The sequence below is a fragment of the Mustela lutreola genome, chromosome 11 (assembly GCF_030435805.1).
Source record: "Mustela lutreola isolate mMusLut2 chromosome 11, mMusLut2.pri, whole genome shotgun sequence".
Lineage (NCBI taxonomy): Eukaryota > Metazoa > Chordata > Mammalia > Carnivora > Mustelidae > Mustela > Mustela lutreola.
The window spans coordinates 26820713-26843864 of NC_081300.1; the positions used below are offsets into that span (position 1 = coordinate 26820713).

General features: G+C 53.9%; 1 protein-coding gene across 2 annotated transcripts in view; it reads left to right on the forward strand.

Moving 5' to 3' along the window:
• ST8SIA5 (ST8 alpha-N-acetyl-neuraminide alpha-2,8-sialyltransferase 5) overlaps nt 1–16982 on the forward strand; it is a 60222-nt gene extending 43240 nt beyond the window's left edge. For both annotated transcript variants that reach the window (XM_059139799.1, XM_059139800.1), the window contains 3 exons: nt 3563–3675; nt 4463–4555; nt 5695–16982. In XM_059139799.1, the coding sequence (XP_058995782.1) occupies nt 3563–3675; nt 4463–4555; nt 5695–6163 (675 nt within the window). In that variant the 3' untranslated portion in view covers nt 6164–16982. The remainder of the gene's footprint in view (nt 1–3562; nt 3676–4462; nt 4556–5694) is intronic.
• Nucleotides 16983–23152: the final 6170 nt, after the last annotated feature.

Consider the following 23152-nt stretch of genomic DNA (forward strand, 5'->3'; position numbering starts at 1 on the left):
CGCTTTGGGCAGGGCCGCCTGGGCGGGGCAAAGGGGCAACCCCAAGTGGCCCTAAGTGGCTCTGCCCACAGGGTATGGCATCCACCTGCTGGGCCCTCTGCACCCACCGTCCTGGCTCTGGTAGGCTCTTGGTAGACCATCTGAGCACGGTGAATGCCAACTGGCTACTCTTTGAGTGACTCAGGCAGGAGAGTGCTTGTCAAATTTTGGTTATTGCCTTGCTTGCCGAGGACAGCCTGAAGTTATCTGGGAGGGTGATTAAGCATTTTTCCCCCCATGAGAGGCAGGAGCAGGAGCAAAAACATTCATGCAAAGGTTGTGTGCCCAAGAAATCACAGACCAGTAGAAAGCAAAGCAAGAAAGACTGATCTCATGTTGGCTGACCTTGGGCACTTTGGTATCTTCCAAGGTCTCAGTCTCCCTGTCCCTGGGCTAGGAACAGGTGTGGCAGAAAAATCTCACTTAAACAAGGTAGATGTTAATTGTTCTCCTTTCCATAAAAGAAATCTGGATGTAGGCTGTTCTTCAAAGCTAGGACAGTGACTCCCTGGTCAGCGGGGGGCCCCAGGGTAAGTGATCCCCCTGCATGAATGGAATGTGTCCCTGAAGGCTCGACATATGCACTCTGTTGGGGCCTGACCGCGGCCTCAGACTCTCCGAGCAGGGGCCCTGTAACCTGCATTTTCAGTTCACGCTGATGGTTACCCTCTAAAGAGGAGGAAGATTTCGCTGGATGTCTATATAAGCACCTCCTGGAGAGCGCTGGGTCCAGAGCAGGACTTAATGGGTCCAGAGTGTAGACATGCTGAATGGGGGCATATTCAGGTCTTTCCAGATGGAATCTGAGGGTCTGGGCTGCCCTGCTTCCACAGAAGGGCTCATAAACCACAGCCAGGGCTCCCTGCGTTCTGGTGCTTGCACAGAGGGCACAGATAACATTGGGCCTTGTGGGGGCAGCGGTGGTGGAGGAGGTGGAGGAGGGGACATGTCACACAGACTCTCCCCCATCACAGCGCTGGAGGATGATGGATACAAGCCACCTTTACGAGGTGGGTCTTGCGAGGCCCGGGACAGGAAGCGGGGGACAGCAAGTGGATTTGTTTCTCCTGCGGGCGGTTATGACATACGGGTCCGTGGAGGGCCATGGGTTTAGACTGCCGAGTCCCGGGGAATTAGAGCAGGGCTGCCAAACGCTCTCTGGAAAGGGCCAGAGAGTAAACATTGTAAGCTTTGCCGGCCATATGTTCTCTGTCACCGCTGTTCTCCTTTATGGCAGCAGCACGAAGCCCCCACAGACCTTCGTAAGCCAACGAGCATGGCTGGGTTTCAGGAACACTCTAGCTCCTATTAGGCACTGAAATGGGAACTTCATCTAATTTTTACACGTCCCAGATCTTGTTTTGATCTCCGCCCCCCCCAACCACTTACAAAGATAAAATCCACGTTTAGCTTGTGGGGTATACAGAAACAGGCAGGTCTGACGTGGCCCACTGGCCATAATGAACCCCTCTCCCTCCCAGATTCAGAGCCTGTGATATAGCAGTATTGCCTCAGGGTTAAGTCTTTCTTCAGGTTTGTATAAAATACAGCTTCTCGGGCTCCTGCCCCCGCCCTGGGGATTCTGATTCCATGGTTCTGGGATGGAGCCCAGGAATTTCTATTTTCAGAAAGTACTCCAGGTTGTTTTTGATGTACAGAAGTTTGGGAAGCACTGACATAGAACATAAAGGTCTCTATCTCTCCAAAGATAACTTTGGTTTTTTTCCTTTCCCTGGTAGAAGTCAGACAGTGCAGTTTCCCCCACTGGCTCTGAGATACCCTTGTTCCCCCTCTTGGCTTCTGGGCCCGTCTCTCCAGGGAAAATGGGCCTGGCAGGAAAGCTTCCCACAGACGGATGCAGCCTCTCCTGCAGACCTAGACTCCTTCCTGGTCCACTGTGGTGTGATTTTCTATGACCCCACCTGACATCGGGCCCCACTGGAAGTCCAAGGTGCCGCTAGGCTACTGTTGTTCAGGGCTGGCCAGCTGCGAGTGTGCTAGTGGGGGAGCTGCCCTGCAGGCTCCTGGGCAGGGGCGAGCTTTGGGGCTTCGTGACAGTGATAGGAGCCTGGTCCCCATGCAGAGGGACCTCTGGGTCAAGCACCGCACTGGGTAGGCTTTTCATTTACACCAGTGGTTTTTAACCGTGGGGGACCCTTGGCAGTGTTTGGAGACAGTTTGTTTGTCAAGATGGGGAGTTACCCTTGACCTCTAAGGGGGAGAGGCCAGGGATGCTGCTAAACATTCTGCAGCTCCAGGTCAGTCCCTCACAACGAGGAATGATCTGGTTCCAAATGTCAACAAGCACCAAGTTGAGACACTCTGCTCTACACCATCGCATTGAAAAGTGTGACACTTGCATGTTATTATCCGAATTTTCAGATGGAAAATCTGAGTTCCTGAGAACTCAGAACACTTGTCCATAGCTCCTTCATCTCATGCTGGGACAAAATCAGAGCTGGCCTTGGGGCTTTTGCCTCAGGTACCCAATCCTGGCTGGCCCTAGACTTTTCTGGTTTGACCCAAGCAAATTCCTGTATTGCATGCAAAGCTCCCCGGTCATGGGCAAGCTGGGGTGGTTGGTCACCCTACCCTTGACTCTGGCTCTGTGCTTCTGTCTGTGCCATGCATGTGGCTGCTGGGCTCCATCTGCCTCTGGTTGCCCAGGAGGGGTTTATGACCTAGAGCAGGGACGTGACAGAACCAGGACACTTTACCGTCAGGCCAGCCAACGTTTGCTTTTTCCTGCCAACTTGTCTGTGGTCCCCTGGAGGGCGTGTCCCTGGAGCCGTTGTGGGCAGCCAGAGCCCAGACCAAAGTAACCCCAGCAGTCAGGGCATGACAAGGTCAAATTGCTGTGAGATCGTTACTCCCAGGGCTCCTGAGAGTGCCACTGTCACTCAGGGTGAGACCCAGGCTCTCCCGCCCTCAGAGCCCTTTTTCTGCCGAGCTTTGAGGTGTTCTAGGCCCTTACTGCTTCTCGGTGGCGGCCTGGCTTCCTCAGCCCTTGATCTCTAGTCCCTGCTGCTGCATCGGTCCCAGTCTCTTTGTGTCCCAGGCTTGCGTCCTCCCTGTATACCTGGCCTTGAGCTGAAAGGGGGGAGGGTCGGGTTTAGGCCCCTGTCCCTGTCTCTGCTGCTGTCATCCCCCAGCAACATCTGCATAAACCAATAAAATATGCATCTGGGAAGTCCTACAGAAGATGAACTTCCAAGCATCGGGAAAACCAAAAGCAAGCAGGACTGGCCATCACCTATACTTTCTTTCGGGAAACCTGAGGTATCCCAGGGCTGGTTGAAAAGGCAGTGGAGACCTGGCTTCTCCTCCACCTTATTTGTAATTGCCAGGGGGCCTGGGAACAAGTGTCCTGACCTCTCTTCTCATCTGCAAAGTGCGATAATCACTTTCCCCCCATAGTCGCTGCCAGGCTGGCTGGGCACGCGGCCATGGGTACAGGGGTGAGGGCAGTGGGAGAAGGCAGGCAGGGTGTCGCCTCTGACAGCTGTGCATCTGTCTCCCCCAGGACATGCCCTACTACCGGTCTCAGTTTAAGAAGTGTGCAGTGGTGGGCAATGGGGGGATCCTGAAGAACAGCCGCTGTGGGAGGGAGATCAACAGTGCCGACTTTGTCTTCCGGTAAGAGAATCCCCCTGGCTCTGCACCTGCTACCGGCTTGGTGCTCCCACTCTCTGCTCTTTCCTCTGTTGGCGCCCAGCCCCGTGCCCTCATGCTGTCCTTCAGCTGATCGGTCCCCGCTCCCCACTCCTGCACACCATTACAGTCTACCTTCTCCAGTCCTGTCGCTCAGGGCCAATGGCTGAAACTCAGGGCCTCAGTCTCCATATCTGCAGAATGGGAGGCGCCTGAAGAGCCTGGCAGGTGTGAGGACACTGAACACTCCCGGGGGCCGGGCAGATCTGCTGGAGAGGCCATCTGGGCGGCTACCTCCCTGGCTGAATTCTATCTTCCAAAAGCAGTGCTTGGAACCCGTGCAGCCTTGTGGCTGACACCACTGCTGGCTTTGCCCTGGCTTTAAGCTGGAGACTGGTCCTTGTATTTTCTCCTTCCTTAGCTAGAGCCCTCTCATCTCTGTGGTGATCCTCACTTTAGGATCAAGAAGATGGGTTGAAAATAAAGCTTAAAGCAAAGGGACTGGGATCGAGGCTCTAGTGGGGTCTCACGGGTCAGGGATCTATAATCACGGTGCCGTTCAGAGTGGGAGGGGGAAGGAGTTAAACTTTCCCCTCTATGCACAGGCTACCAAGATTCCAGCCTGCTGGCTGCCTGGGCACTGCTCTGCCCAGGCACTGCTCTGCCCGTGGGAGCACCATCTTGCCTTCCCCACACCCTCGCACTGCCCGCGCTCCAGCTCCCTCTGGAAGGAGTGAGTGAGCACAGCCAGGCTGCCTTGTGTCTTCTGCAGGTGCAACCTACCCCCCATCTCGGAGAAGTACACCATGGATGTGGGCGTGAAGACGGACGTGGTCACTGTGAACCCCAGCATCATCACAGAGAGGTCAGTGAGCCTCCTCCAGACTCCTGCTGCCCAGTAGAGTAGCCGTGAGCCATGACTCCTGGACATGTGACATCCAGATGGACAGGTGCTGTCTGTAGCAGGAGACACACACCTGATTCCAAAGGCTTACCATGCCTTACTGGGCCACAGTTCCTCAATTGTTTATATTGATTTCATGTTGAAATAGTAGTATTTTGGGTCTATCGAGTTAAAGAAAACACTGCAAGCATTCAATAGGATAGGACCAAAATTAATTCACCCATGTCTTTCTGCTTAGTTAAATGTGATCCGTAGAACATTGAAAATTCCATATGTGACCTGTATTATATTTCCCCCTGGACAGCACTGGTCCAGACAGGCTTCACCTGGAAAGGCCATAAAGCTTTCCAGTGTGTGATGGGGGCAGGAAGCTTCCTAAGCTGGTGTGTCCAGGCAGCTCTGGGAAGAAGCCTTAGGCGAAGATCTCAGCCCCAACCGAGTGTCCCTCCTAGGCTCTGTCTGTGTGGGAGGCCTGGGGGAAGGGGGTTAAGGGGTTAAAACTCCAGCAGGGACACAGTCCCACCTTCCAGGTCAGGCTAGGAGCAAGAAGGGGGACAGCCAGAGACCAGAGGATGGGGAGCTGGTAAATCGGGTCCAATGCCCAAGGTCACTGACAGAGTCAGCAACGTGAGGGAGCCCTGGAGAGGAGGGATATGAGCCCCCGGGAGGACACTTTAAGGTGAAGCAGGAGGTGAGGGAGGGGCTTTGGGGGAGGAGGGAAAGAGGCGGCAGGCAGACTTTTTCCCTATACTTCATTGGGGACCTTGGGAAAGAAAGTACAGACGAATGGCCCGAGGAGCCTCCACTTCCTTACTCCTTCCCCACCGAGGCCACCCTGGGACGCCCTCATCCCTGGGGGTGAAGCACAGCTGTCCCCACACTGCTGTCCCTCTGGGTCCACTTACACAAAATAGCCGCCCCCGAGAAAGGCAGGGCATTCATCTTCGGCGGTGAAGGAAATGATGGGGAATAGCAGGGTGCACTTGAGTCCCCCACGGCCTCCAAAGAGGTCCCGGGGTGCCGGGTGGGGGCAGCAGGGGCTCCAGGGGGCACAGGCCTGGGGAGTGGGCTGCCGACCCTCTTGCTCTGGCCCCGCCCAGGTTCCACAAGCTGGAGAAGTGGCGGCGGCCCTTCTACCGGGTGCTGCAGGTGTACGAGAACGCGTCGGTGCTGCTGCCTGCCTTCTACAACACGCGCAACACTGACGTGTCCATCCGCGTCAAGTACGTGCTGGATGACTTCGAGTCGCCGCAGGCCGTGTACTACTTCCATCCGCAGTACCTGGTCAACGTGTCGCGCTATTGGCTCAGCCTGGGGGTGCGCGCCAAGCGCATTAGCACCGGCCTTATCCTGGCCACGGCTGCCCTCGAGCTCTGCGAGGAGGTGCACCTGTTCGGCTTCTGGGCCTTCCCCATGAACCCCTCGGGCCTCTACATCACCCACCACTACTATGACAACGTCAAGCCCCGCCCCGGCTTCCACGCCATGCCCTCCGAGATCTTCAACTTCCTGCACCTGCACAGCCGAGGCATTTTGCGCGTGCACACAGGCACCTGCTCCTGCTGCTGAGGGCAGCGCGGGTTGGCCGGCCGGCCACCCGGCGAGCAGAAGCACGCACCTCCTTTCCCTTCTGCGCCGGGTGCTACTGGGGGCGCCTGGCAGTCAGGCGGTCACTACCTCCGGCGTTTGACTTCCTGCATGGGTGGTGTGGACCCGGAGGCAGGGCTGGGGGTTCCCCCCATGGAGCAGAGCTGGCTGCGTGCTAAGCTCCTTGGCCTCCGCGTGGGGCGGCGGGGGGGAGCATGCTGCCGAGCCACACCCAGAGATGGGGGGCCTGGGGGGATTGCAAGTGAATAAAGCACATTTGCACTCAATTTTAGCATTCGGAAGAGCACACACTGCAGTGGCCTTGTCGCAGCTAAAGGAAGGCCCCCCAGGACTGAAACGAGGGAGACAGGACACGGGAGCACCGTCAAGATTTAACTCACTTTTGGCTTCCAGGGTTTTATCCTACGGCTTCAGCCGTGAACTGCAATCTAGAATTTCAGAGCTTACAGATCAATCCAGCAGCCAGACCTTCCCGTGAAGATAGAGTGGCACAGGGAGGTCCAGCATCTTAACCACAGTCACTCCAACGGATTGGAGTCCCTCAAGCAACACCATGAGATCTAATGCAAGCCCTATGTCTTAGCATCTCCGCTGCGACACCATGAGCTGGGAGCCGCGCTCTTTCACACACGTCCTCAGGCGCACACACAGTCCCGGCCCCTCCCGGTCCCATCCTGTGTGCGATCTTCCCATGAAAAGGACCAGCCGTTTGCACAAAGGTCTTCAAACCAATGGTATTGACTCAACCCATGCTTCTCAATCTGCTTCCTCTCCTGTCTCCTTATTTTCAGCTCCGTTTTAACCAGGAGTTATTTATAAGATCCCTTCCTCTTTCTGCTCCGGAATCCTGCTACATTGTGTTCCTGGCCGGGAACTGTCAGCTCCGGGCTGGAAAGCACAGAGATGAAACCGATGAGCTTTGCGGATGGAAGTACGTCATGGCCTCTGACACCAGCATCACTGAGGGGCCCACGGGGAAGGCAGGACTTCCACATCACGCAGCCTGGCCTTCGCACACATGGACCCACAGAGCCTGTGCTTTGGAAGGTCAACTGGGCCTGGGCCGAAAGGGGTTAACATGGCATTTCACTTGTGAAGTTCATTCCCATTGCTTTCCCCATGGTGTTTCCGCCATCAGTGTGGTCCCACCTAAGAGACACCCTGGTGACTTGCTTTAGGACCTAGCTTCACGGACTCGTGCCGTGTTAGTTCTGGAGGGACTTCAGGCCCCTTCCTCCCACTCTCCCTCCCTCCTTTTTCCAGAAGCCTATTTTGCTTGGGTCTGGGGGTGGGCTTGGGAAGACAGGGTGACGAATAAAGGCAGAGTCGCTTTCTTCTAGGGATGGCGGGCAGACCGTACACAGACCCCAGCCCAGCCTGGTAGGTGCCCTGAGGAGGGCGGGGAGCTGCGGGGTCTCAGCAGGGAGGGGGACCTGCCATCCGATGACTGTCTTTTATAGGCAAAGCAGCAGGTCCTGCCAGTGAGAGACAGGGGCACACGCGTGCTCAGCTCCAGGCTCCCGGTCCAGGGCTCCGTCCTTGACAAAACCACTTCTGTTTCGTGTGGGTGGGTGGCCACACTCCATGCACAGCACTGTTCAGGATGGGACCTTCCACCTTTGTTCTGAGCCCTGGTCCTGACTTGGGCAGACCTCACGCTGTTTGTCTGTAGAGCGGGGAAGCAGCCAGCAGGACAACGTAGACCCTAGTGGACCATGAGCTTGGAAAAACCATGCGAGGGCAGTGGGTGACTAGGCTTTCTTGGACTCTGCCTGTTCCTCCAAGGAAGGTACTTCTGGGGAAGGTTCCGGGTGGCTGAGCTTTCCAGCCTCACATTGTGGTTAATGGAGCCCAGCTCTTCAGACGGTGGCATGTCAGGACTGTGAGGCTCCTAAAGACCGTTTTGTCCCATTTAACGAAACAGGTCTAGAATGGGAACGTGGCCTGGGTCAAATTGTGTCTGGGGCTCTACGGAATGCTTGCTCTGGACAGAGCCTCCTGGCTAACACTTCTGTTCCAGGGAGGGCCGTGTTGGGGGCAGGAGCTGTGGCAAATCAGGCATCAGGGTTCCCACTGCCTGAGGGTGCCACGGGTTGGCGTCTGCCCCAGCAGGGCCCTCGTAGGAGCTGGGGATGAAACGCCATGATCTACCCCACAGGGGAATCATGGTCTCATTTCTGTATGTGGGTTCTAGGGCAAGTCTCTTTCCTCCCCACAGATCTCTTTCCTCATCTCTGCAACTAGAGCCTTGGGAAAGATCGCTAGGGTCTTTACAACCTCTCATGGTTTTTTTTTTTTTTTTTTTTTTTTTTGTTTTTTGAGCTATTCCTGATATAGGGCTCTGAGCCCCAAGTAGTATTTATTATTATAACAGCTAACATGTAGTGTGCTCCCATTCTGTGTCAGACCCAGCACGGAGCACCTTCTTTGCAGTTATCTCCTGTGGTCACAAGACCCCTTTAGGTAAGAAGGCTCCCATGGGACCAGTGAGGAGCGCCTGTGCCCCGACCTGTCTTAGCCGCTTCTTGGCCAGTGTCGCAAGGGCTGGAACAAGAGGGATCCTGGTGGAGGTGCCACTGCAGGGCAGTACGGGGCCCTGCTCTGGGGACAAATGCTCTGGGAAGGTGTCATGGGTCCAGGAGGTCGTCTCTGCTTGGAGATGTCCCCCACCACCATGCACCTTGGCAGCACTCAGCCGCCCATGGTCCAATGGGTGCCATCTGGGCACTGGAGGGAGGTGAGGTCATCTCGGCATCTTATAGGTGAGGAGAGCTGCCCAGAAAGAGTACCCGGTAAGTGACAGCATGTTGAGTGACTTGCCCAGGGCCCCATGGCCAGCCAGTGCCTCAGGTGGGACTCACCCAGTGTCCCGACTTCCAGGCCATGCTGATTCTCCTGCAGTCCATGTTTGTGGGGAAAACATGGTTTCCAAAGGCTCACTGTTTCCTGGGCATTGACTCAGGATGCCCCCACTGTTTCCTGGGCATTGACTCAGGACGCCCCCACCGTGTTCCTTGCAGCCCCAACACCATCTGCAGTGCAGACTACCAGTTAAATTCTTATTTAAGGGAAATCGATTCCCCACAAATAAAACAACCGTCATGTCTTCTTTGTGCTCAACCCACTGCTCCGGGGTTGAGAGGCAGCAAAACCAAGTAAATGACTCAGTGCTTAGCCAAGCAGAAGGGAAGGTGGCTCAAGGTCAGAGGCAGCCTTTGAGGCTTCACAGTGCTGCCGAGGCAACTTTGCCCGCTAATCACCTGCTGCTGCAGAGAGCAGAGAGCCTGCGGCTTCTCCCCTCTGCCCAGTGGGGTAGGGGCCTGGGGACGCACCGCCTGCCAGGCCTGCCAGGTGAGGGAGAGCACAGGGCTGGTTTCAGCCAGGCCTTCAAGGAGGAATTACAGAGCACTCACTTTGTGCCAGGACATTGCCTCGGTGCCGGGGACCAGCGATCCCGCCCTAGCCCCTGCCCTCCCGGGGCCCAAGAGCCCACCCGCTTCTCAGGAGCTGTGCTGGGAGCTGGCAAGTCTGGGCTCGGGGACAGTTATCAGGGGGAGAGGACAGGGCATGCCAGAGTTATTGCCAAAGCAGCAGCTGCTTCTCAGGCCTCATCCCTGACATTAACAAGGCAGGTGACAGGGATGGCCTCACTGTCCTTTCAAGTCCTCTCCTCCTGCGTTTCCTAACCTGATGTTCCTCCTGTCTCTGAATGCTCCTTCTCGGGCCCCTTTGTCGATTCGCCTTCTGTGAGGCTTCCTCAAGTGGGGCTCTCTTCTCTCCGCAGGAGCGCTCCTGCAGAAATCTCATCTCTTCACGGCCTGTCTGTACGACTCCTGGGTCTCAGCCCCCTCCCTGGCAGGCGGGCTCTCCCTCCAAGCCTCGAGCCTCGGAAGCACATTCACCATGGCCTCTGAGCCTGCACTTGTATCTCCAAACTCATCATGTCCTCAAGGGGGCATTGTTGAAAGGACAACCTGGCTCCAAGTTTGCCTCTTACCATGTACCAGCTGGGTGAGCTCGAGGGGGCTGCCGAAGTCCCTGGGGGCTCTGATTCCTTCTCTGAGGGGCAAGGCCAGGAGACCAGCCTCTCCGGCTGTGCTGAGGGACAAGGGAAGTATGGTCGGGCGATGCCTAGCACAGAACCCAGCATAGACTAGACACTCAGTGAGTGCAGCTTCTGCTGCTCCCCACCCTCCCCCAATCCTCCCCCGGTGAACAGCTCTCCTGCACTCACCCCACAAACCTGAGCCACCCTAGGCTCTTCCTTCTCTTTCACCTTCCACGTCAGCTCGACTGCTGGGGAGCCGCACCCCACCATGTCTGCCATTGAAGGGCTGCCACCAGGGGAGGGGGTCTGGCTGGAAATTCAGACGAGGGTCTTAGATGAGAAAAGAGTGAAAGTCAAAATCTGACACACAACCCAACTTCTGCACTTCCTATAAATATGAATATAAAATATAAGCTGCTCCTACACTAGCCATCAAAAAAATAATTGGGAATCTGAAACATTTATGAAATCTGTTTTGGCCTTGACACTATCAGATTTCTTTTTCTTTCTATTTTTGATTGGGATAAAATACATAAGACATTGAATTTACCATTTTAGCCATTTTTAAGTGTACAGTCCAGTGGTGGTAAGGACGTCCACATCGTTGTGCGACCAGTCTCCAGAATACTTTTCATGTCACAGAAAAGACTCCGCACCCAACAAAGGACGACTCTCATTTCTCCTGCCCCAGCCCCTTGGCAACCACAGCTCTGCTTTCAATCTCTGTGAATTTGTCTATTGTAGGTACTTCGTATTAGTGGAATCATACGGTATCTGTCTTTTTGTGACTGGTTTATTTCATAGAGAATCATTTAGGTAGGCACAAGCTGTTCTCAAATGACATTAACTGTTTTTAGTGTCCCTGTAATAGAATTCTGATCTTCCTTTTTGTCTGGAGCAGCTGTCCTGGGCCCTTGGTCTGTCTGTCCCTGCTTATGATGATCTTGGTGCCTTTGCGGAGGCTCAGAGCAGACCTGGTCTGCTTTGCTGGTGGTCTCTGCTGTCCTGGCCAGACAGTGTCCTCAGAGGCAGCAGTTCTGCCCACCTTTTTAAAGTCTTTAGATATTTTCCCCTGTGTAGTGTCTTCTGTTAATAACCCCCACCCCACCTTTTTTTTTTTTTTCTTTTCATTTCAAAAAAACCACGGAGAGGGAGAGCAAGAGAGAAATATACACTTTAGTCAGTGATTTAGCTCTTGGCACAAAAGCCAGAAATCAGTGACTGTCTTTCTTTCCATTTGGGGGATGGTTCCCTTGGCAACTAAGTAACTCATTTCCTTCAACAAAATAACTTGCTCAGCTTTGGGGTAAAAGTTTTATTTCCTCCGGAATTGTGGTTCTCAGCCTTGTGTGCATATACAATCACCTGGGGATCTTTATAAAATAGCCCCCTGACCCCCCATGGACTTCACCCTCCCAGAGAGTCTGATTCTGTTGGCTTAGGGATAGGGCTTCCTATCTTTATTTATTTTTTTTCAGATTTTGTTTTTATTTGAGAGAGAGAGTGAGAGAGAGCAGAACTGGGGGAAGGGTCCGAGGAAGAAGCAATCTCCGGAATGAGCAGGGAGCCCGATGCAGGACTCGGTCCCAGGACCCTGGGATCACTACCTGAGCTGAAGGTAGACGCTTAACTGACTCAGCCACTCAGGTCCTCTCTATCTTTATTTTTAAAAATCTTCTTGACTCTTCTGCGCAGCAGTGAAGATTCATTGCCCTGAGGCAGAGGGGCTGCAGGTTGACAGCCCTTTGGGTCACCCGAGGAGCTTTGAGAAATACACCTGCCACCCGCTGCCTGCCCCCAGAGGCTCTGATCCAGTTGGTCTGAGGTATGACCGAGGTCTTAGGGGCTTTCAAACTCTCCAGATGATTCTGATACGCAGCCAGGGTTGAGAACCGCTATTCTAGAGCAGCTGTTCTTGAACTTGAACCCGAGTCAGAGTCCGAATCACTTGGAGAGCTCAGGGGCGGGTGCGGGGCGGGCTCCTGGGTCCCACCCTGGGGGTGGGGCCTTTCTGAGCCAGCTCCCAAGGGATGGTGATGCTGGTCCCTGGCCACTGCTTTAGACCTAACTAGCTTGACCCTGTTCTCCTACATTTTTTCCTCATTGGGGGTTGGGAAAAGCTGATTCAAGCCAGTGGCTTCGTAAAGGTATCAAATAGCTTTTCTTTTTCCGAACATTTTAAACACTGAAATAAACATGAAGAAATATTTTTAAAGTGAAGTCACATAGATTTCTTCTCCCAGGTTAGGAGGCTCAGAGTGTGCCGAATTGAGAATTTATTTGTGCCTGGAATTAGGATGCATTTGTGATCAGAACTAAGGGGTTGATGTCTCTGGATCTGGGGACAACCAAAACTGTGACCAGTTTTATGACCGGCGCTGGAAGCTGGGGAGGATCTATGCACCACCCTGCCCTCTCAGCACAGTTCCTGGGCCCCTGGGGGTGGAAGATGGGCGCAGTGATCTGTCCCCGCCCCAACCGCACCCATGGAAAACAAGCAGGAAGGCAGTGATGAGGAGACGTCCCATAGAAATGTCTGTGTGACCCAGGGACTAGGGGTCCCTCCCCATTGCGTTAGGCTCTTCCTTCTCCATCTGCCTTTGGAAAAGGCTCCAGTAGAAACCAGCTACCTAATATCTGCATCCTGCCTCTGTCTCCTCCCTCCCATGAGAGGCAAGTCCCCTGCCCCTTCCCTCTTCAGACGCCCACAAAGGTGTGGTCCCAGTGAGAACGTTCTCTGCACGGCAGCTCAGGATCCCGCACTCAACTGCAATGTTTACAAGACACCCTGAACACCTTGAAGACTTGTTAAGGGAGAATATGGCTACCATCTTGCCGAAATGAGGTCAAAGCACACCTCACTTCCCAGTACCCAAGCAAGCTCACTCAGCCCTTAGGTCGCTAGGGACTCAGAGGAAGGAAAATTAATTTTGAGCCCCTGAAATAGATGCTATAAAAGCTCTGTAGTAAAGACCAAATGCTTTGCTAACAGCAGATCCCTCGTGTCGTCCACCTTAATTTTAAATTCAATTCTAGGGAACCTGATTCTGGTTTCTCATAATAAAGTGAACGAAAAGAATGACAACAGGTGCTAGACCCAGCAAGAAGTGGCAGCTAAAAGCCCAACAGTAACGCATTAAAAAGACCAAATCTTTACATCTCCGCAAACAGCAGTGATCGGAGGCCATTTAGTGGAGGGGCAGATACATTGCCACAACCCCGAGGGCAACAAAGCATTTTCGATCTGCTCGCCCTGTGATGTCTGCAACCACACAGAGTGCAGGAAAAAACAGCATTCACTGTACTGTGTTTCAGAAGGCGGAGAAGCCGCTCACCCATTTTGGAATTAGTTCCACCCCAAAACTTAAAACACCGTTGTAGAAATCTTGGTGCTTCAAGGGTTAGCCCTCGGTCATCTTAAGTTCACGTAGGTGCAATAGTTCATTTTCTGACAACAGAGGATACATGAGATGGGCAAAGTCACTCCTTTGTTTTTAAGTACTGTTCACACCCAACGTGGGGCTTGAACTCACAACCCCGAGATTGAGAGTCACGTGCTACACGGACTGAGCCAGCCAGGTGCCCCAAAGTCACTTCTTTGGACTCACGTGTTCCCTCTGACATTTGCTTCCCCTTTCCCTAAGAACAAAAAGATGAGAAGAGGGGGGGACGCACCCCTCGCAGCTCCCCTCCCCCTCCAAGGAAACTGCAGCGTGGTGGCTGAGGGGCTGCGGGGGAGCAGGGAATTCTCCTTCTGCATCTGTGCTTCCACCTGTGGTGACTTCCACCAGGTCCCAGGTCATGCTGGGACCTGGGCAGGCTCTGCAGGGACCCAGCCTGGATTTATCTGTGAATTTAAGAATATGAATGACCCCTGCCTCCAAGAACCGCATCCCGGCCCACACAGGTTTCTACTTTCCAAACACCTTCATCACCCATTTCTCACCAGGATTGGCTGTGCTCCTATGAGAAGGCTGGGGCAGTTAGGGGTGTCCCCACTTGACTGAAGCCAGGAAAGACGATGATTGCACACCCCAGGGCACTTGGGATTGGCAGTGGAGTTCTGGTTCTGGGCGCCCAAGCTGCTGGAGTGGTGGAAGGGGTCCCTGCTTTAGCCTCTGGGGGCTTTTCTGCTTTCTTCCTTCTGAGCTGGTCAGGCTGGTTGGCATCTGGTCCAGGCCTGGGCTGCACCCCCTGCCTCACGCAGTGTCCGGGTCTGGGGAGGGCTCTCTTGGGTATTCATTCCAGTGTCTGGGTCTGGGGAGGGCTCTCTTGGGTATTCATTCCTCTCTAGGTCCTGCACTCAGGGTACCCAGAGTCAGAACACTCGGTGGTTGTACCCAGTCGGCTGGAAGTGGAGACAGCTGTACTTGGCAGGGAGTCACCGAAAGCCACAGGCCTGAGCAAAGTGGGATTGTGGAGGGAGTGGACATCAGACCCAGTAATCCAGCCCCTAGTGCTGTGGCTGTTTGGGAGGAGGCCAGGGGGATCCCAAGCGACAGATCCTACCAGCCCAGCCAGGAGCCAGCTCTCCCCTACCCTTCTTCAGCAGGACCCTTGGCGCTCACTGTGGCTGCCTTCCCTGAGCATGTCCTTCTGCCCCAGGTTGCTTTGGGGGACAGCTGGTCCTCCCTGGGGCTCCCACACGTTGCACAAATGTTTTAGGGATACGACAGGGTCTTCTTGGTGGCCTGCAAAATTTTCTTCCTGGGCCCAGTCACCTTTCCTTCAGAAAGCCATACTTCTTCCAATCTGTATTGTTTGAACTGAAACATATGTGTATGTATTATTTCTTTTTTAAACAACACTTCATGTAAATGAGCATAGGTGGGGTGTTCAGTGTCACAGTTTGGAGTCATTCTCCCACTCCCTTGCTCCCCAAAGGAAGCCATGACAGACAAAGGAGGTCCACAGAGGAGCGGTGGAAACGTGGCTCCCTGCCTCGCAGCTGTGCACGGCGTCAGACAGGCTCCAGGTCATTTTCCAGGAAGCCCTGCCTCGGGGCTCCCATGAAGGCAGAGCAGTTTATCCCTGAGGGGTGGCACCGACTCAACCCGCGCGGCCTACTGCGTGTGGAGACAAAGTGGCCACGGCCGTGACCTCCGTGTGCTTCTCGGCCCCACGCCTCCCACGCTGTCCTCTCTCAGGAGCCAATCACATTGGATCGTGCTCCAGAAAGCCTTTCCCACTGCAGAAGAACCAGGAGACTGGATGTCATTTGCTGGGACATGGGGACAGGCGATCTGAGTGGAATGGACTGCAGCTGAAAACCATCCGGCCCTGGGTCTCCTGGCTTGTTCCCTCTGCTGCCCTGATCACTGCGGAGAGAGGCGCCCTGTGCCGCCAGTGGAGTCAGGAAGCAGGGGAGCCCGGGCTGCAGCCCTCCCCTTCTCTTCATGCAACCCGCGCTCCGGAGCGGGGCTCACACGCACCCCTGCAGCCCGCTGCCAGCAGTGTGCGGCTGTCCCCGAGGGATCCGTGCGTGATGACGGATCTCTCCTGAGTATAATCAGGGTACTTCTTATCTGTCACTGTGCTTGAAAGGCCCTCCATTTCCACCTGATAAAACCTGCCAGACAGTTCATCCAGCAAAGGCTCTTTGGCCGGGCTCAGAGACCAGAGCCAGGCCAAGCCGGGTGCGATGCAGCAGCGACACTCTGAAGGACACAGGAGGACCTGGAGAGGGGAACATAGGCTCGAGTCAGAGGAGGGAGAGTCCAGGAGGGCTGGAGGGCTGCCGGAGCAGGCGGTGCCTCAGATGGGCTCAGACCTGGAAGCCACAGAGAAGCCTACGGCTCTTCAAGCAAGGTCGCTGTCAGGGTCTAAAGTCACGTCAAAAGTCATCTGAGCACTAATTACCATCTTATAAACATTTTTTATAAAAGTTCTTTCCATGCCAATCTCCATTGGTTTGTTTAAAATAGGGATATATATGTAAAACGTATATACAGTTTTTAAAATTCATGCACAAACAGCCTGACCAAGGCTAGCCTGTAGAAAAGACTCCCCAGATCTGCATCTTGGGCAAGTCCAGAGCCTTCCTTGTGCTTTCCCATCGGGGAAGACAACGTGCAAACTCCCAGAGCCTGACATTTTCACGGTACCTCTGTCTTCAGACTCCTGCTGCTCCGCGTGATTTGGTTTTCTATCCCTTAACCAGCGTGGTACTAGACGTAGACCATTCCTTGATATCAGTGATCGGATCATGCATCCCCAAGGAATGCGGGAGGGGAGGGGAAAGGGATGGAAATCACTTCCGGATATGCAACCTCAAATGCCCAGCCTCCTGGTGTGGACAGGCTGTGCCACCCCAGCCTCAGCCCACCTCTCTGGCCCCTCCTCTTCCAACCCTTCTGTGGCTGCCTGCCCCCAGCTCCTCAACTCCCTTCAGCAGAGGACGTATCTCTGTGCATTTGGTCTCCCACCAAGCCTGGATCTCAGCTCACCTTTTACCTTCCTCTGAATGAATTGGATGGATGCTAGCTGCACGATGTTTAGACGTTTCTTATTACAAATGTAAAATACCAGACCCTCAAGCAAGCAACTGTGGGATCCAGGGGTGCTGAGACCTGAGCACTGTGTTCTAGTCTATCATCGGAGGAAGCAAACCCAGGGCTCAGGGAAGCAGGAGTTTAGTAAATGTTTTTGAATGAATGAATGCATGTATCAGTAAGCTGGGGGATGGAAGTTGAATGGAGTTCATTTATTTATTTAATAAACATTTATCAAAGGCTCATGATGTGTTTTAAGTAAAATCCCTCGATGGCTCTGAGCAGAGTGGATTGGAGGGGGCAGAAGTGGTTGAAGACAAGGTTTTCTAATACCCCAGGGAGCCTACAATGGCTGTGGGAACTAATGTTTCCATGAAACAGAAAAGCCACCAGCCTCTCAACACTGCATCAGCTGTCCCGCTTCCAGAATAGGAGCTGGGTCATTTCAAGATCACAGACTAGCTGGTTACCTTGGGTGAGACATTGGAGACATGCGGTGGTGGGGAACCACAGGTGGGGACCAGAGCTTCCAGGACACACGCTCGAATTGCTCGTACTTACATGTGCTCTCTACACCCTACTCGCCCCAACACACACAGTTGTGTTTGGCTCATTCCTGTAACAGGTCTTGAGGGTCACATTCATACTCTAGGAGGCACTGGGGAACACATGACTTCCTTGAAAGGGAGCACAGGCTGGTGGAAGAGAGAGGGATAGAGGTAGATTGAATTACAGGTCCCCATTCTTCACCCCTTGGTCTGTCCACATCCTTTGCTATGAAATGTTACAGCCCTTGCCTCTGAACCCAGCCACGGGTGTTGCTGCGCGCAGCCGACGATGCTAGCAGACGACATGTAAGGGGAGGGCTCAAGTGTGCTCGCAACGTCAGAGTCACCCTCTTGCCCTTCCACCATGGCCACGAGAAGAGCCCAGAGGGACCCACCCAGACAAAGCTTTCCCTAGCCAAGTTCGGCCAGTCCTGCAGGTTGACACAGAGCTGCCTGCTGAGCCCAGGGTAAGTAAGTCACCCCAGCCAAGCTCCAGACACGTGGGAAAGAATGCTTACAGCCCTGAGTGTCTTGTGGTTGCTTGTTATGGAGCAACAGCTGGCGGGTACAGAAATGCATGCGACAGCTCTCATGTCAGAGTGAAGTAGGGCTTGCAGACGGAAAACACCAGGGAGGTCTTCAGCTGGACTCGTGTTAACTCCCCTAAGGGGGAGGTTGGGTCTGATTACAGAAGGTCCTCCAAGCTAGAGGAGTTAGAAGTTGTGTTGGGGACATTTGGGATTCTTTTGGCAATGTAGCATCTGAGTGCCCTTCTAAAATGTGAGGAGAGGACAGCTCCCCACATAAGAGTTGAAAATGCCAAATACTCACTTTCCCAGCCTCCTTTGCAGTGAGGTGTAGGCATGTGACTTAGGCTCAGCCAATCAGATGCATAAGCCCCAGACTCTGAGTAGGCAGAAGGCAGCAGAGGCTCTTCTGGCGAGGGGAGGTGCCAGCAGGGACAGCAGAGGTCAGTGCCCAAGGTTGGTCCAGACTGCATGCCCAGACCTGGTCCTGGGAGCACGAGAGGCCTCCCCAGTCAGTCCAGTTTCAGGCTTCCTTTCTAGGATGTAGCCCCTAAGACCACTTGGAAATTCTGAGATCTCTTCCCCAACACTAACTTTTCAAACAGTAATTTTTCTGCTTCAACTAGCCAGTGTTCGTTTCAGCTGCTCACAGTCCAGAATCTTGGCTGACAAAATTTGCTTGTGCTGAGGTGTAAGGGAAGGTTTTCACACTGGGAGGAGACAGGACCAAAGGCAAGCTTTGGGAGAATCCACTCAGCAGCAGGAGGAAGCACTCAAGGGGGAATGAGCCTGGGGCAATGAGATCGTGTGTGTGTGTGTGTGTGTGTGTGTGTGTGTATTTGTGTACATACACAAATGGCTCATGGGATAAACAGCCCCTTCCCTATAATCAGAGCTTGGGGATTCCTGTAATTACCATGTCTGCTCTTTGTGTTTTTATCAGTACATGAGAAACCGATAGGAGTATCAGCTTCATCAATGAGGGAACATAGCCACTCTGCCCAGTTTAGATTGGAGAATGCTCAACCTAGGTGGAGGGCGGTGGACAGAACCATGGCCTTCCCTGGGATCAGAGTGGGTCTGAGAAACCTCCTCGGAGCACCCTTTCCCCGCCAACCCCACACGGGGTCTTAACACCACGGATCTGGGGATGAGGTCAGGTCGGTGTCCAGGCTGCACTCTGGGGCATACGCAGATGGGCTCTCACCTGGACATGGAAAGCCAGCAGATGGGCCAGGCTAGTAAGAGAGATGGGGTGGAGCCCTGGGCCAAAGCACTGCCCTCTCCGGCTGCCTGGCTGTCAACCCCCTGCCCCCACGCCCAGCCCCGGCAACCACTGCTCTGGCATTACGTCTTCTGGAATGTCACATAACTGTCATCAGACAGAAGTCAGTTTTTTCTGGCTGGTTCTTCTCACTTGGTTTAGTGCTTTGAGGTTTGTCCAGAATGTAGCATGTAACACTGCTTCTCCCTTTTTTTTGGCTGAGTAAGTATTAGCCAGTTGATGGGCATCCGAGTTGTTTCTGGGCTTTGGCTCATACGAATAAGGCTTGTATGAACATTCACATGCGGCTTTCATGTAGACATGTATTTTCATCTCTTTTAGGGAAACACCCAAGAGTGGAATTTCTGGGTTGTGTGGGAAGTGTCTGGGGAGCTTTAGAAAACAAGTGCGAGCTCTTTTCCAAAGTGGCTGTACTGCTTACCACTGCCACAAGCGGTATGCGAGTTCGAGCTGCTCTGTGTCCTTGTCAACATTTGGTGCCATTTCAGACCCTGTTCTCTTAAACATTGTGTTTCAATGCCATGGATGCTCGAAATGTATTTTGATTTCAGTTTTTTGAAGAAGAAAAAAAAACCAGCCCAGTAAACACTTTCTTGTTTTTTATCTGAATTGGCCCTTGTGCAAAGTGAGCGTTTTATTTATTTATTTATAGTTTATCTGGACGGGAATTATTTTCTGTGGTAATCCTAGTAATTTCCCTGTAATTAAAGTCTCTTTCTAAAGGTAGAATTAACAAGAGGTCAAAGCACATGCTGCCAGCAGGGGGCGTGCATCACCCATGATTGAACTTCACTCTGCTTCCTTCATCAGGACTTTGAGCGCATTTGAGGATGTCCCTCCGCAGAACAGGGGAGGAGGTGAAGTTGATCTTTCCTGGGCCATGATGTTTTGGGTCAGAGATGTCTCCCCGTAGTGGGGATGCGGGTGGCTCCAGAAAATGAAGCTGCCACGGACTTTGGGGAAGGGTGTGAGTGCTTACCGCTGCTCAGATGTCCTGCATCTTCTGGGAGCTCAGGCTCAGGGTCTGGGCTCAGCTCGGAGCAGCCAGGTGGTAGGACATGGAGGTGACAAAGGAGCAGCGTGTGAAACATCTCATGATGGCTGCAGACCAGCTCCCTTCTCCTTTCCAAACCCCATGTCACGCCGTGGCTGGGGAGGGGGTGAGCAGTCCTGGCTGACGGTCTTTCCTACTTCTGGTCTGGGGATAGAGCTGCTTTCTGGCCCTGGCTTTTGCTGCAGAGCCTGGAGCTGGCTAGTGCTCTTCTCTGGCCCTTGGCGCATTCTGGTGGCCCCAGGCTGGGTCTGGTTCATGCACAGTCTGCCTGCACCTGCCATCCAGCGTCCAGGCGCATCCCGGCTCCCAGATGGACGGCTGTCCAAGCCAAACCCACGAGGGCCGCTGGAGCGTCCCCTGCTGTAGGGTGGCAAGCGATGCCACCTGGCCACTGTATGTCATCCCAGGCAGCACTCAGGGCCCCGTCCTTCTTCCTGGATTGGGTCGAACCCTGCCTTTCTGCAGTCACCGCCCACAGTGCTAAGACTGCCTTTTTAGGCACACAGACCAGTCTGGAGCTTGCTCTACGGGACGGTCGTTTACAGGGGAGGCCACGTCCTCTTCTCTAGGCTGAATGTGCTCAGAATGGTATCCGTTCCTTGCGTTTTCCTTGTGCGGACAGTGGGCCTTGTGTTTGTGGTTGTTTCACAGGCCTGCCTGTAACGTGCTTGTGTACACATGTGCCTACATCTGTCCAGCGGATGCTTACGAAGCCCACCGTGTGCCAGCTGTATGATAGGGAAGCCCAACAGGGAATGGGGAGGCATGACCTCTGCCCTCCACAGAGCTCGTGGCAGAGAGAGGCGTGGGGAAGATGGTCAAGGAAACAGGCTGTTACAAGATAGTCCTCCCAGGGGGCGCCTGGGTGGCTCAGTGGGTTAAGCCGCTGCCTTTGGCTCAGGTCATGATCTCAGGGTCCTGGGATCGAGTCCTGCATCGGGCTCTCTGCTCAGCAGGGAGCCTGCTTCCTCCTCTCTCTCTCTGCCTGCCTCTCTGCCTACTTGTGATTTCTCTCTGTCAAATAAATAAATAAAATCTTTAAAAAAAAAAAAAAAAAAAAAAAAAAAAGATAGTCCTCCCAGGAACTTGGAAGCACACAGACAATTCCGTGGTCTCTGATGCGCTGCCGCGAGCTGGGCCCCACAGAGGGAGGAGGACACGTGGAGCCAGTCTTTGCAAATAGGAGCCAAAGGAGGGCTTCTGGAACAATCTGAGATGATAGCAAAGCATTTACCTGTCACGCCCCTGACCACACACACACACACACACACACACACACATACACACATCGTGCCAAAGAAGAGATAAACCCTGATTAGGAGTCACAGGCCTTTAGTAAGCCCCTACTCTGTTCCAGAGGCTTCTGCTGATTGAGCGCTTTCTCTACATTCTCAATATGCCTTAACGGGTCATTTTCCCTCTTCCACAGATGGAGAGCCAGGCCTTGTCCGAGGCCACACGGCCAGCTGGTGCTGAGCAGTTCTAATTCTGTCTGAAGACCTCATACTGCCAAGTCAGAGGGATGAGTTCCAAGTAGATATGAAATTTCTAGCATTTCGGATGGACACAGCCATCTTACAACTCGGATTGTAAGAAATCTTAATAAAATCTTAATTAAGTGCCTTAATAAAACCTTCACAAAATAAAATAAGCAAGGAAGCGGAGTCCGGCGGTCCCAAGAGAAACTTTTCTTGGTGATCAATGGTGGGGGGAGGGTCCTCCGGGCCCTGGTTCTCTTGCCCTAGCTCAGAATCCCCTGTGTGGGGCTGCACTTGGAGAAGGAAGGGCCGAGGGGAGTGGGCTCTGAGGGTTTGTATCATTTCATTTGAAAATGCAGAGAGCAACGTGGGCAAATGGAGAGTTCTTGTTAAAACATGCTGGTTGGGGGCGCCTCGGTGGCTCAGTGGGTTAAGCCTCTGCCTTCGGCTCAGGCTATAATCTCAGGGTCCTGGGTTCCAGAGGCCCGTATTGGGCTCTCTGTTCAGCGGACAGCCTGCTTCCCCCCTTCTCTCTGCTTTCCTCCCTGCCTATATGTGATCTCTCTCTCTGTCAAATAAATAAATAGAATCTTAAAAAAAAAAAAAAAACCAACAAAAAACAACATGCTGGTTAACCGTGCCTGGCCTGGCCCAGCATGTGGGGGGTCACCCCCAATGTGGTGGGCCTCTCCAGCGTCCATGGCTCTGGCCTGGCAATGCTGGGAACTCACGGCTCAGAAAATGCTTTGTGGATTGTCAGAGTGCCACTCTGAGCAGTGTCTCTGAAGGGCAGCAGGTCTCTGCCCGCCAAATGGTCTCTTCCAGAAGCCAGCAGTCTCAAGGAGACAGAAGCAGAGAGATGGAACGAGAAGGATCTAGTAAGAGCCTTGCCTTCTCCGTAAGGTGAGGAGAGGTCATGAATAATGGAGAGAAATGGAGGCTGCAGACTTCTGGGAGCTTGGAGGATTGGGGGCCCGCCCTCCTCAGGAAGGCCCCAGGCCCTGGGGACGTTGTTCACAGCCCTGGAATGCTCGGAAGTTAGGGGGACCTCCATGGGGGAGGCTCCCAGTTGTCCCTGGGGTGACCTGGAGGGGCCCCAGGGGGCCCCCTTGCTGTGAAGCCAGGTGGGAAAAAGATGCCAAGGGCTTGATGTCACCTGATTCTCCCTGAAGGGAGGAGAGGGGGTGGGGTAAGGAGGACAGCCTGCCCTCAGTCCCCATGAATAAGAGATAAGGCCCAAGGAGAAACCCTGGGGCAGGTGCAGGAGGAGGTGGCTGATGACTGGGGGACAGAGAGAGGGGCCAGGGACAGGCAGGACAGAGATAGGGCACTGAGGCTCCGTTCCGCTGCCAGAGAGGAGAGGGGGCAGGACCAGGCTGTGGACACAGGGAACCCAAGCCTGGGCTCTGGGCCACCCAGAGGTGGGCATGGAGGTCAGGGAGAAAGACCTCGGGGCCAAGAAAGTGTGAGAAGGTGGGCGCTGTGAGTCCGCAAGTGCCGAGAAGGGCCAGCCGGCAAA